Below are 12,718 nucleotides of genomic sequence, written 5' to 3' on the forward strand. Positions count from 1 at the left end.
CTTTTTTCTTTGTTTAAGGCGTCGGGCCACGCTGCAGCATGCTTTGATGTATAAGAGGCCTCCTTCCTCACCTTTGCTGGGTGTGGAATACTATTGATATTGATGCTCGTTTGAGCTTGTGGCCACTTCGAGCCTTGCCTGCAGCCTAGCCGTACATTCCACAGACAGATTCAACATGGGCCGCCCACCAGCAAATTACAAACGTCTCATTGTGGTGAGTTACTGCCCCGGTAGCAGTTGTCTATGGCTAGATGCGCCAAAATACATGCTAGGCTCTGGCATTCTAGTCTAGGCTAACCATGGCTTGCAGCTTTGCGACGGTACTGCCTCCTCTCTAAACATTATTATTGCCTATCAACAGCCGACACTTCGCTACCTTTACGATGTACTTCCTTCAGGATATCGTCGTCTAGTGTACAGTACAACTGGAGAACTTAAAGGCTAACTTTCATTTCCTGTAGGAACGTGGCAGAGTATTCTGAACGTCAACAGCCCTAGCCATCCAACCAACATTGCCCGCTTTGCTAGAGCCATCAGCCCTGTAGCGGTAGTCAAAGACAAGGACAATGTAGAACGGGAGGTCGAGCAAATCGTCTACTATCAACCTGGCGTTGGGTCAGGAATTGGCGACAAGATCCGCGGCGGTGAGATATTGCACCATTTCCTTTGCGGCATCTCAATCAAGGCATCATGACTTGTTGTTTTGTTTCTGGTGCACCAAGGAGAGCAGTTTCTGACCGTCCAGATAGGCGTCTATGGCGCTGGGCTCTCTGCCAACATCCGGGCGGCCTATGCTTTCCTGGCTCACAATTACGACCCGAATCCCGGAGATGAGATCTTCTTCTTTGGCTTCTCCCGCGGTGCCTATACTGCCCGCTCGATCGCTGGTTTAGTGACCAAGCTTGGACTGCTTACCAAACGCGGCATGGACTGGTTCCCTCAAGTCTACGATGAATACTACAAGGACCCCACCAGCAAACCTGATTTCGACTTCTCTCCCACCCTCAAAAAGCTGATCGGCAATGACTTGAGCGTAAAGGCAAAAGAAGCAATCAAGATTGTAGGGGTTTGGGACACGGTCGAGTTTCATTCCGAGGGATGGGGTGGTGAAAAGATCGAATTCCACAACGCCGAGTTGTCGACCAAGGTCCAATACGCATATCACGCGCTTTCGCTAGACGAGCGTCGAGTCCCGTTCATCCCAACACTGTGGCAGTGGCCGAAGGACCCGAACAACGAGTCGCAATTGTACCAGCCGACATATGGTGCGGGGCTTCAAGTGATGAAGCAGGTTTGGTTTTCTGGGGCCCATAGTGATATCGGTGGCGGCAGGTATGATCCCGGAGGCGCCGATATAACGTTGGCGTGGATGCTTGCCCAGTGCTCCAAGGACAAGAAACTGGCATTCATCGATGAGGATCCCGAGCACCCGGACGACCCCGCCGACTATTACCTGCTCCCAGACCGACTCAAGCCGAACCCAAACAAGACGTGGAGTCAGTTGGGACACAAGCTTGCTCCCGATCCCAGCGAGGGCATCATCGACACCCTCACGGGGGCGGTCGAGAACATTGCCGTCGAGGACCGAAAGGCGTGGCCGATGGCGAACACGTTCGAACGGATCCACCGCTCGATCCACGACCGAAATCTCCACAACTGGCCCTGTGGCATGCTCAACGGCAAGAACCAGGACGGCCTCTGGGCACTGGACAGCCCTGGCAAGTATGGCAAAGCTCTGCCGGAATTGGAACGCGATGAGGCGGCTGATGCCATCGAAGACAAGTATCGTGGGAGAGTCCGTGCGGTGCCGGGTTCGAAGGGCGGTCCTGCTATACCGAAACTATAAGAGGAAGTTGGAACCAGTTATGTCCGTGGTCATCGGGTTGGACGGTCAAATCTGTTCTGGTGCTCCCCTTGCTGAGAAGGAATACTGTTCTTTCTTCTTGTGCTTGTTCCGCAAAGAATACAGCATTCCAATGGACTAGTCTTTCACACTTCACATCTTTAACGAGTACTCTTTGGTATGATCCATTTTCGGATTAACAGGCCTGGCAATGAAAGGACCAACAACCAATACATAGCAGGTCGTTCAAAGATTCAATGCGGGAAGCCGCCGTTAAATGCTGTAGCCCCAGCGATGTGCAGGACCAAACTCCGCCCCCGCGGTTGCGAGAATCCACATCTCTACACAGGATTAAGATGATTGACAGATCGCACGGACCGGGCCTAAGTTGGCATGTATTCCTAGATTTGCCCATAGATTCCGTGCAGCGACTCACGCAAAAGCAACGCACCCGAGACAGGTCTTGACAGGCTCTAATATATTTTTATTATGTGATGGCTGCCCGTGGTAGTCAGACCTCCCACAAGGTGCCTAGGCGAAAAACGAAGTGCGAGGCGCAAAAACACGTCTGTATCTACGTCTGTGTCTCAGGGGGGCGCCAAAGCATGGGGATCCAGGCGTGTCAAGCCTTGATTGAGGGATCACAACCATGCAACGCTCCCTAACTGTCTGGTCCCATTTCCCCATGCAGGGGCGTGGCGTCGTGGGTTTCATTTTCCGCCCCCTTGGGGACAACAGGTGCCAGGCTAGCGAGGCCAATCACCAGCGTCTGGATGATTGGGTCAACAGGCGGCTCGAATGGGGGGTGTGAGCATGAGGCTTTGTCGGTCGCTTGCCAACGCCAGGCGCCTGACCAGGTCTCCAGGTTCCTCCTGATCTCGTCTTTCTTCCTCTTCACACTTCAACAATTTCTTTCTAGAAGCTACAGGCCTTACGCTCGTCCTCTACGCCCTTCCCCGACAAACAGGCTGCCATGGCACAGCCCCAGCCCGCACAGAACCACGGGGTATACGATCTGGACGATGATTCGGCCTTCAACGAGTGCGAGGCAAGGCTGCAGGAGGCTCCAACGGAGAACTTCATTGTCAGCTTCGACAGCACCGAGGCCAAATGTGCCGTCGACATCGGGCGCGACGGCGTCCTGGAGTGGCTGCAGCCCGACCGTCGCAATGCGAGTCAAGCCTTGTGGTTGAACTTCTGGGCCTCCGAATCACAAAAACCCATCATCGAGGAAGTGGCCAGGAAGTACGACCTTTCTCCCAGGCTTGCAGGCCTGCTATGCCAGGCTATTACTCCCCCCGGGGAAGAGAAGAGCGTTGCGTCCACGGGCAGCGATACATCACGTTCTTCCACCTCCGCACCGCAGAAGACCCCCCGGGCACAGGCCACCGACATTGAGAAAGGCCTGCCCCTCCAATCGGCAAACCTACAACCGGCAACGGACCTGGGCGATCTGGATGGCTTGACGTTTCATAGGGTGGTGAGGAACCTGTGGCATTTCTGCTCCGTCGACTTTGGCCGCCGATATATCTACATCGGCTTCAACGCGTTGTACTCTCTCCCCAAGGCCAAGGAGGCGACAACTCCGGATGCCGGTGCACCTGCTGATGACACTGCCAACATGTCACGGGGCAAGGAGAAGGATGGCAGTAAGCCACCGGGCCAGCGGATATGGTCCTCTCTACTTGTATGTGACGATGGGACCGTCATTTCAGTGTTTGAACGCCCCCAGCGCGGTGAACCTCACCTCGTTTCGAGGCGGAACGTCCTTAATGTGTTCCATCACCTCTCCAAGCAACATAACAAGGACAGCTCGCGAGACGCCCTGATGAAGGTGCGCGTGCGGTGGAACGAGTACTCCAACAACAACACAGCCGGCTACGATCCAAAGGAGGCGGCGAGCCTTTTGTTCTACTACCTCTTCGACGACTGGGTCTCGACGTACAGGTTGATCGCCCGGCTTGACCATCCCTATCGCAGGGAGCTGGAAGAGATGCAACAGCTCATGTTCAAAGCGGCCGACGTGTCTCACGTCAAGAAGGTGCATGAGATTGGGACCCAGCTGACAGTCCTCAAGCTCATGTACGAGAGTTACGAGTGGATCGTATCGCGCCTCCTCCACAGTCAAAGATTGGCAATAGACGCCAACAGTCTACTCCTGTCGCCCCGGGGCACGTTCCACGATCAAGACCTCAAGGCGGGTCATCAGACTCCCGCATCGCATTTCGCCCCGTACGAGGAGGGCTTCCTGGCCGATGATTCGAGGTCAAATGTCAAGTTGAGCTTTTCGGCCGTTGCCCGCTTCGAGAGACTGCTGGGAAGGATTCGACTGTATGCGCTGACGGAAATCGACGAATGCATCAAGCAGAAGGAGTCGCTTGTGCTCATGGTAGGTATCCCCGCTGGCGGTCATTTGAGTCTCCCGCTGATGCGATGCAGAACTTCAACTTGGTCGCCTTGAAAGAGTCCCAGGCCGTGGAGAGGCTCACCCGAACCACGATCTTGCTGGCCAAAGCGACCATCCTGTTCCTCCCGGTCAGTCTGATGACCGGCTACTTTTCCATCCAGCTTCCCGAGATCGCCGAGCAGTACACCCTCAAGACGTACTGGCTCAGTTTCCTCGTCGTCAGCATCCTTTCCATCCTGTTCCTGGTGGTCTTCGGCATCACCACCCACACGTTGGAAGGCCAGACCGTCTATCGATCCATCACAGGCACAATCGGAAGCGCGATTTTCGACGCCGGCAAGAGGAAAAAGAAATCGGAATAAAGTCTGCCGTCACCGGGTGCCGTCCATCCTCGATGGCCAAGGCACCATCTCTCTTTTGGAGCTATCCCACTGATAACATCCGCCCTCCCCGACATTGTATCGATAGTAGTTTTCCGTGCCGGCCGGAATCAAGGCGCGGCGCAAAGTGATGTTGATGCGACCTCTGTCGGCCTCGGCGCCCTTTCGTTTCGGAATGCTATGCAGCCAGTTGGGCTGGGTCGGGCCTCGCATCAGAATCATGTCGCCACTCGCCAGGGGCAGCTTGATGTCCCTGGTCTCCAGCTCTGGCTCGCCATCCCTGGGAGGTTTGTGCTTCATCAGGAAATCCCTCTTGGCCCCCAGCGTGAACGACGCGATGGCTGGCTCGGGGCCCAGGAATCGCTCATCGTCGCTGTGAAACGAGATGCTGTCGTTGCCGGATGCATAATAGTTCACCAGGCAGAAGTTGTACTTGGTGTCGGTGTTTGCTTCAGTCACTCTGCGCAGGAGATCCAGGCACTCCGGGATGGGGCGTGGGTTGCACTTATACTTGTCCTTTCGAACCGTCTTGGACGGGTCCGACGCCTCGACGATGCGCAACCCGTCATCCGCAAAGCGACTCGTCTCGTCGAGACCGAACACGGTGGTGAACCGCGGCGTGTTGACGAGGGTCTCCTTGCCGAAGCGTTTGATGGTGTATTTGACGCGGTAGAAGAATAGCTCGGAGCGGAGGAAAGTGAAGAGCTCCCGTTCGATCGATTTCGGGATAAATGGTTGGAAATACAGCAAGTCCAGGTCTTGTTGGTCCCTGATCTCTTTGCCTTGGGCGGTGACCAGCAATTCGATCTCCGACGCGACATGACTAGGCAGGTGAGGGATCGGCCAGGGGTATGTTGAATGATTTGTCGTCCTGGTCACGGATCTCGGACCAGGGAGGGTGTCTGCCGTTGCTTCTGCGGGCTCGTCGGCGCGTGCCTTCTTGCTTGGCGTGGAGAAGTATGTATCCAGAGTGCGCTTGGCCATCATCTAGGATCTTCGCTTTTGCAGCTTTCCAGGGATTCAAGACCTCGAATGGCTACGGACTTGGTGGGCCACCAGATGGGTTGGGAACCTGGACGAGGCGGGAGGATGACGGGCGGTGGCGGAGTAGCATATACATACCTAGCTTTGATATCGACGACGTCATGATGCCTCAACGCGGACGCGTCGTCCAGGCGCGTGAAGTATACGACCAGGAAGGACGATAGACATGGGAAATGACAAAAGCCACAAGGCTAAGGCGTTTTCAATGCACGAATTCATGCAAAATGCTTCTGGTGCGCCAAACAAATGTATAGGATGTCTGATAATGCTGGAGAGACGGACCTGCTGGGCCAACGAGCGGGGTTCCGTTACTCAGAACAGCAAACTCATCCAGACCCCCAAAGTCTCTCCGCGGCAACACAAGATTGTATAAGATCACCTCCTTTCTTGATGCTACAGACCGACAGCCCTTTTCATACCACTTCGCCGCATACAGCCACCTTCATTCCCTCGACAGCTGCAGAGATATACAAGCACGTTGCACCGCCAACATGGGATTCGAGCCCGAGACATACTTCCTCGGACCGAACAAGCACTGCCCGAACAACGACATGCCGGTCCTGATCTATCGCGACTGTCTCCCTCTGCCCCTCTCCGAAGCCAAAACAACCGAGTTCCTCGAAGCGCACGCCTGGGAGAAGAAGGGGACCTGGGGCCACATCGCATATCGGCATTTCCACCCCAACACGCACGAGTGCTATGGTAAATAATGCATTGGGCCCCGGGGGCCATCACCGAAACAGAATGCTTCATTCACGGCTAATGCTTGGACAACTCGCACAGGCGTTTTCCAGGGCGAATCGAGGATCTTGGTCGGCTGCGGCACCAACGACACGGCCGGGGGCGAGGAGATCGAGGTGCACGCCGGAGACGTCATTGTCCTCCCGGCGGGGACGGGCCATTGCTCACTTCAAAGCAGCAAGGATTACAGGTACATTGGCGTCTACCCAGAGGTGAAGCGGAACCCCTCCCTCCCATATCCCCATCTTGGGAATCGATGTAATATTTCTTTTTCCGCTCGTCCTACTCACATGAGGCTGTTCAGGGAGCCCCGAAATGGCGCAGCGAGCTGGGGAAAGACGAGGTTGGCGATTCCTTTAGACAGGAGATCCAGGGGGTGGCATTGCCGGTCCAGGACCCGGTCAACGGGTCAGAGGGGCCGTTGTTGAAGTTGTGGACGAAGACGTGATTGATGATTCCTTGCTTGGATCGAATCTGCGGCTTCGCGATCAGATTGCACGATTACGTATCTGCGTCTCCGTATGCGTCTCCGTAATGCTAATCGCGCCTTGTGCTTTATCGTAGTCCCTATTCAGGATTAGTGCCTTGGCATCAAGACTGGGAGGAAGCGAGCCTGACTCTTTTGCTATTGCTTCCAGATTCTGGACGTGGAACAACGCAATTGACAAGGCTTCCTGTGCAAATATCGCATGGCAAGCCTCCTCCGTCGACTCCTCTCCATCACCCAGCCCGATGTGTCCAACGCCACAACCAGAAGGATGAACCTCAACTCCGCAGACCTGCCCAAAATTTTCCGTCCGCCCGTCAACCGGGCCATGCAAACGCTGGACAAATCGTTCTTTCGCAAAGTCGTGCCTCTGGCTGCTGCCACCATCTCCGATGTCAGGCAGATCACCGCGATCAGGAAGGAACTCGACAAATCTCAAGACCTGCTCCGGATAAGCCCGATCAAGCCGTTACGGGAAGATGACTCGGTCCCAGGGGCAAAGTGCCTTCTGCTCAGGCCAGAGATCGACGCGAAAGGTGCGCTATGCTGGTTCAAGTAGCGGAGAGGAGTTGCTGACAGGATTGGCAGAGCCGAAAACGTGGTCGCCGACCATCTCGAGATTAGTGGAAGACAAACTGGCCAGCTTACGGCCATACGATCTGACTCTCACATACGACGACTGGACTATGCGTACGTGAGTGGTCAGGAATGACCTCTGGAGTCTCATATTCGGAATCTAACATGTTTCGCCAGATAATATTCTTGAGGCTATTCTGCCCGAGATCCCCGAGGACGAAAAGGAAACTCCTGCAGGCTTTGCCCAGGTAGGCCATGTCGGTACGTCTCCCTGCCCACGCCTTCATACCGCGCACTGACCATCCACAAGCTCATGTAAACCTGCGCGAAGCATATCTCCCCTACAAGTACATAATTGGGCAAATCTTGGTCGACAAGAACCCCAACATAACCACCGTCATCAACAAGACGTTCGACGTTGGGACCGAATCCGTCTTTCGAACATTTCCGTATGAAGTCATCGCTGGCCCAGACGACCTCGATGTCACGGTCCACGAATCTGGCTGCGAGTTCAAATTCAACTTCGGCAAGGTTTACTGGAATTCTCGATTAGGTACCGAACATGCCCGGCTTTTTGAACTGTTCAAGGAGGGCGAGGCTGTCTGTGACGTTATGGCCGGCGTAGGGCCTTTTGCTGTGCCGGCCGGCAAACGAAAGGTTTTTGTCAGAGCCAACGACCTCAACCCTGACTCGTACCGAAGTCTTCAGGACGCCATCAAGTCTAACAAGGTCAGCGACTTCGTCTCGGCGTCCTGCGAGGATGGTAGGGAGTTCATTCGCTCCGCAACGAGAGAGTTGCTCCACGCTCCACGAGAAGCTCGACTGCCTTCGAAATTAAAGATATCGCGGAAATTGACCAAAGAGGAGATGCAGGCGCTACGCAAAGAGGCTGATGCTGCAGCACAAGTCTTGAAAGAACCACATGTGTTTTCTCACTATGTCATGAATCTGCCGGCCAGCGCCATTGAATTTCTCGATGCCTTCCGGGGCCTCTATCACGGCCACGAAGCCGAATTCAAACCCTACACCTCAAAAGCTTTGCCATTGATTCACCTGTACTTATTTCAGGCCAAACTAGTCGCTGAAGAAGAGGAAATCCAAGAGATCTGTGAAAGAATATCGACGCATATCGGTGCTGCGGTCGCGCTTGACGATACGGAGCTAGAGATGCAGGTTCGGTTTGTGCGGCTTGTCGCGCCGAAGAAGAAGATGTTCTGCGCCAGCTTTCGGATACCGGCGAGCGTTGCATTTGCGCAGCCTTGACGCATTCTGCCGGCTTTTGCTACAGATTCCACTCTGGTGAGACACTTCGACCTGTTTGTCATGTCTCTCTACTGGCCGCTTTTCCCGTCTATTCCTCACCAGGCTTTTCTCAGTCTTGTGCTGTCTTACTTCTTGTATGCACAATCGGCATACGGCCTGGGCAATTGGTGCAGGTCTCTGACAACGGGGTAAGTGCGCCGCCTTGAGCAGGAGATTCAGGCAAGCTGTGGGCTGAAGAATGAAGCTCAATCTGAGGAGATTTGTCGAGGTGTTCAGATGGTGAAGCTGGAGGGAAGAATGTATGAGCTGCAGGCCCTGATGAGAAAGAAACATCATCTGAGAACCTCGGCGACAAGGGGATATAATCAGGCTAAGTGGCGAGAAGGTCGCGCCAGCTGGAAGGGCCGGCGACGTCGTGATTCGCCTTGGTGCAGACCGCGCAGAGGATCCATATCTGGCACACCCGGCACCGACACAGCCCAGGCATCTTGGCCTTGGATGCTGGGAGTTTCTTGGATGGGCGACGAAACTAGGCTTTGGGTAATGGTACTTGTGGGTGTTGAGATTGAGATTGTGATGGTGAGGGTGATTGAGCACGGCTCGGAGACCTCGATCTTGTGCAAGCAGTGATGATGTCGGTCTGGAGTCTGGCCCTCTCCTTCGTAGGTGGATGCGGACATTTTGGTCCTCTTGAGCAAGGCTTGAAGAAGTGTTCCGATGTCTCCCAATGGTGCTGGCGGAAGGACACGCGAGAGACGGCTTTGTCTCTCTTGGAGCAACCGAAATCAGTGTCGAGTATTCCGAAGAAGTCTCCTTCCCCGCGACTCTCGGAGGACGAGAACAAGCGAAGTCAGGACCGAATTTCCAGCTCGTGGATGGTTAGAGGTATATATCTTAGGAGCGACAATTTATACTCGCTCCCCCATCACGTCACGTCCCGTCGGTACATGACTAGTAGTAGTAGGTAGGTTGGAGCGTGATAGTCTATACAGGGGGAGACAAACGAAGAGGCGGAATTGTGAATCGGCGCTTTGCTCATGGCACCATGGATGTGACCAAACGTGAGCACGGCTGGCTGGCTGATGCAGTCTAGAGGAATGAGAACCAGCACCAGCACCAAACGGAACGCATTCAGCCCAAGACTGGGGTACTCAACGGGTCGCCCAGCAAGGGAGGCATAAAGGATGTGTCGAGGCAACTTGGTCAGATAGGTTGCATGCTATACCAGTACATACCTATCTAGGTAGCTATGCAGTATGCAGACCGAATCTCTCAAACCCCCCCCCCCCCCTTTTCCATCCACACCCTCTTGGGACAAGAACCCTAGAAGCCCATCGACTGTGTAGAGCAAGCAGAGATCATTGACCAGGGCCCAGGCCAATGCATCAGGGCCCACTAATAGCCCAGAGCCCCTCTCATCATGAACTGCTCTTCCACCCTGCCGTCGTCGTCGTCGTCGCTGCTGCTACTTCTGCTCCTGCTCCTGCGCCTGCTGCGCCCCCACCGTCTCCCTCCACGCCCGCCCAGCCTCTCGCGGTCTCTTGCCCGAGCCTGGGCTTCATCCAGATTCCTCCTCGCCTCGCGGATCGCGAGCGCGGTGCCTGCGGCTGCTGCGACAAGCGCACCGTGCATGAATCCCACGCTGGCATCCCTCGACTTTGAGCTTGAGCGGGCCCGACGACCATGGCCGCGGCCACGGCCAAGGCTTCGACTGTGATCGATACGACTTCGGCTTCGGCTTCTACCTCTGCTGCTAGCCACGCCGGGTAATCGCACAGGCGGTGGCGAGTACCCACGACGGAACCCGGGCGTCTCGCCGAACAGGCCTCGACGCGGTGGTGGTGACGGTGAAAAGGACCGAACTCGGCCACGCGCAACCGCCTCGTCTGGCATGAAGCGGACCGTCGACCGCGGCCGTGGCCGCGACCGCAGACGTCCTATCGCGGAACGACGCCGTTCATAACTCCTCCGCCGGCGAGGGTGTTCCTCGTAGAATGGATGCGGGAATCTCGTCCCCTTCAGAATCGGCCGGGGAGACGGGCTCCGATGCAGGAGCCGCGGCGCGAGGGACGGCGGTGGTGAAGGTGAAGGTGAAGGTGATCGCGGACGAAGTCCTCGTCCTCGCCCTCGCCCTCGCGTGCGCACCACGGTTTCTTCCTCCTCGCGGATGTGCCGCCGACCGTCCGGGCGACGCACTGTGGTTCTCGTGTAGGTGGTTTGCTTTCCGGTCATGAAATGGTTAGTTTGGCAACGAAAGATGGTGGTAGAACATGAGACTCACGCGTGAGCTGATTGGGTTGCGCATCGTGAAAACTCGTCAACAGGTTCAATACAGCGACTACCTAGACCTTGCTTGTCAGTAGTTTGGATATTATCTTCCCCTTGGTTGGCGCTCGACTTCAAATGGCTTGATCCTCTGGTTTCGAGTATGCTTCGTCCAGTTCTCTCGGTTGGTAAGTCGAGGAATCATCCTGGACGCAGTCAGAAGCAGTTTAAGCAACTGCACAGCCATATCACCGGATGCTCTGCCGTGACGGCAAATCGAAAATGTCGACTCATGGGGTGAGAGATCGTAGTGACATAGTCCGAAAACGAGAGGTCGCACCTGGAAGTGACCTTCGAAAAGAGCACGCTGTGACAAAAGCGCCAAACGAAGAGGAAACACGCAAACAAACGACAGCCAGCAAAAAGCAGGACGGAAACAATCGTATTGGAATAAAATGGTGTCTCGGTCATCGTAAGTCTCGGGTCCAGTGACGGAGAAACTCAGGACGGCCTTGAAAATTCTCATTTCTTCTCATCTCGTGAATCAAAATGCAAAGACAGATGAGCCTGTCCTCTTGACCTAAAGAAAACAGGACACGAGTCGATCCATTTGGGGGCAAAGATAGCCAGATGTTCACGCATTGAGCCATGGTCCCAGCATAGCCAAGAGTCATCGCATGTCAACTGCGTCACCGGTCTTGGAGGAATCAGTGGCTTCCATTCCAGCACCGGTTGCGTCGCCTGCCTTGTACATGCCGAGCGATACTCCTGGCCAGGAACCGCAAGGATATGAGGCGGTCTGTAGGGCTCATCCCAGGATGGGCGCATGCTCGACAACGACTGCCACGAGGCGGAAGAGACTGAACCACTCAAGCACCGCCCGGTCCTTTCTATATCGAGTGATTGAGGATGCGAAGGTGGATCAAGGCCTGCCAGTCTGGTGGGTGAAGAGTCACTCAAGCAGAACGGCCTGGGAGGTTCATTCCAGCCGGGGTGGATCGTCGAGAGCGACTTCCAGGAAGTGCCAGAACTGCAGGTAGAAATCGAGGACTGCGATCTCTTCGTCTTCAGTGACCATGGCGGCGTCGATGGTGTCTCGATTGCTTCGGTCATTGCAGAGGACAGGAAGCTGCTTGCAGACGCAGAAATAGGCTCTGTTTCTGATCGCCAATCTTCGGATGATCGATAGGAACTCCCCAGAACCCGAGGTTTGATGGGGCCTTGGGGATCCATGATGCAGCTCGACGTAATATGTCCGAAGGAGACCAAGTTCGCAGCTACTTATGTCGTGGCGGGATAAATATTTCTTATGGACAAAATCCGACGACAACGCTGAGAGACAATTGGGGTTGCTGGGTGGAGGGAAGGAGAAGTTGGTGGCTTATGTAGAACGACACATCCAGGAAGCTGGAGAGAATGGTTTGTAGAAATATTGGGATACTGGTTTGTAAATGCTTCCTTGTCATTGAAGGTGCCTCATTCATCATGGCTGCACTCGAAAGAGCGTTCATCCGTTTCCTGTCCAAACGCATCATCTAAGCTTGGTAACCCGGAGCGTTTGGGCACGTTGAACGCCTCCACAGATTGTCCGACTGTGATATTTGCGGTGCTGGGAATAGCTCAGAGACAATCTCTGTGTCGAGAATAGCACATCCTTCCAAAATCCCCATGCACTCTGTGGAGGTGGTGAAACAAGTCACCGTTCGGGGCAA

The 12,718-nt window shown here is 55.0% G+C and overlaps 7 protein-coding genes across 7 annotated transcripts; 4 read left to right on the forward strand and 3 right to left on the reverse strand.

The window, feature by feature from the left end:
- The first annotated feature begins 115 nt into the window (after window positions 1-115).
- Window positions 116-2,113, forward strand: PV07_11261 (uncharacterized protein). The gene is made up of 4 exons (XM_016398683.1): window positions 116-214; window positions 311-320; window positions 462-644; window positions 750-2,113. Exons 1-4 carry the CDS (start codon window positions 176-178, stop codon window positions 1,844-1,846), a joined length of 1,329 nt encoding a protein of 442 aa, XP_016243245.1. The 5' UTR covers window positions 116-175; the 3' UTR covers window positions 1,847-2,113.
- Window positions 2,114-2,749: 636 nt separating this feature from the next.
- PV07_11262 (uncharacterized protein) lies at window positions 2,750-5,863 on the forward strand. The gene is made up of 2 exons (XM_016398684.1): window positions 2,750-4,232; window positions 4,283-5,863. The coding sequence occupies exons 1-2, from the start codon at window positions 2,817-2,819 to the stop codon at window positions 4,610-4,612; spliced, it is 1,746 nt and encodes a 581-aa protein (XP_016243246.1). The 5' UTR covers window positions 2,750-2,816; the 3' UTR covers window positions 4,613-5,863.
- Window positions 4,622-5,614, reverse strand: PV07_11263 (uncharacterized protein; the record flags this gene model as incomplete). Its single annotated transcript, XM_016398685.1, has 1 exon — window positions 4,622-5,614. The coding sequence occupies one exon, from the start codon at window positions 5,612-5,614 to the stop codon at window positions 4,622-4,624; it is 993 nt and encodes a 330-aa protein (XP_016243247.1).
- Window positions 5,864-6,165: 302 nt separating the features above from the next.
- On the forward strand, window positions 6,166-7,001 carry PV07_11264 (uncharacterized protein; the record flags this gene model as incomplete). Its single annotated transcript, XM_016398686.1, has 3 exons — window positions 6,166-6,376; window positions 6,458-6,627; window positions 6,720-7,001. The coding sequence occupies 3 exons, from the start codon at window positions 6,166-6,168 to the stop codon at window positions 6,861-6,863; spliced, it is 525 nt and encodes a 174-aa protein (XP_016243248.1). The 3' UTR covers window positions 6,864-7,001.
- Window positions 7,002-7,063: 62 nt separating this feature from the next.
- PV07_11265 (uncharacterized protein) lies at window positions 7,064-9,969 on the forward strand. The gene is made up of 4 exons (XM_016398687.1): window positions 7,064-7,438; window positions 7,491-7,592; window positions 7,656-7,739; window positions 7,789-9,969. The coding sequence occupies exons 1-4, from the start codon at window positions 7,105-7,107 to the stop codon at window positions 8,739-8,741; spliced, it is 1,473 nt and encodes a 490-aa protein (XP_016243249.1). The 5' UTR covers window positions 7,064-7,104; the 3' UTR covers window positions 8,742-9,969.
- Window positions 9,970-10,136: 167 nt separating this feature from the next.
- PV07_11266 (uncharacterized protein) lies at window positions 10,137-11,046 on the reverse strand (the record flags this gene model as incomplete). The annotated part of the gene is made up of 2 exons (XM_016398688.1): window positions 10,137-10,961; window positions 11,023-11,046. 2 exons carry the CDS (start codon window positions 11,044-11,046, stop codon window positions 10,137-10,139), a joined length of 849 nt encoding a protein of 282 aa, XP_016243250.1.
- A 482-nt stretch (window positions 11,047-11,528) lies between these two features.
- PV07_11267 (uncharacterized protein) lies at window positions 11,529-12,239 on the reverse strand (the record flags this gene model as incomplete). Its single annotated transcript, XM_016398689.1, has 1 exon — window positions 11,529-12,239. The coding sequence occupies one exon, from the start codon at window positions 12,237-12,239 to the stop codon at window positions 11,529-11,531; it is 711 nt and encodes a 236-aa protein (XP_016243251.1).
- Between the last annotated feature and the right edge of the window lie 479 nt (window positions 12,240-12,718).

Source organism: Cladophialophora immunda (genome assembly GCF_000835495.1).
Source record: "Cladophialophora immunda strain CBS 83496 unplaced genomic scaffold supercont1.7, whole genome shotgun sequence".
NCBI lineage: Eukaryota > Fungi > Ascomycota > Eurotiomycetes > Chaetothyriales > Herpotrichiellaceae > Cladophialophora > Cladophialophora immunda.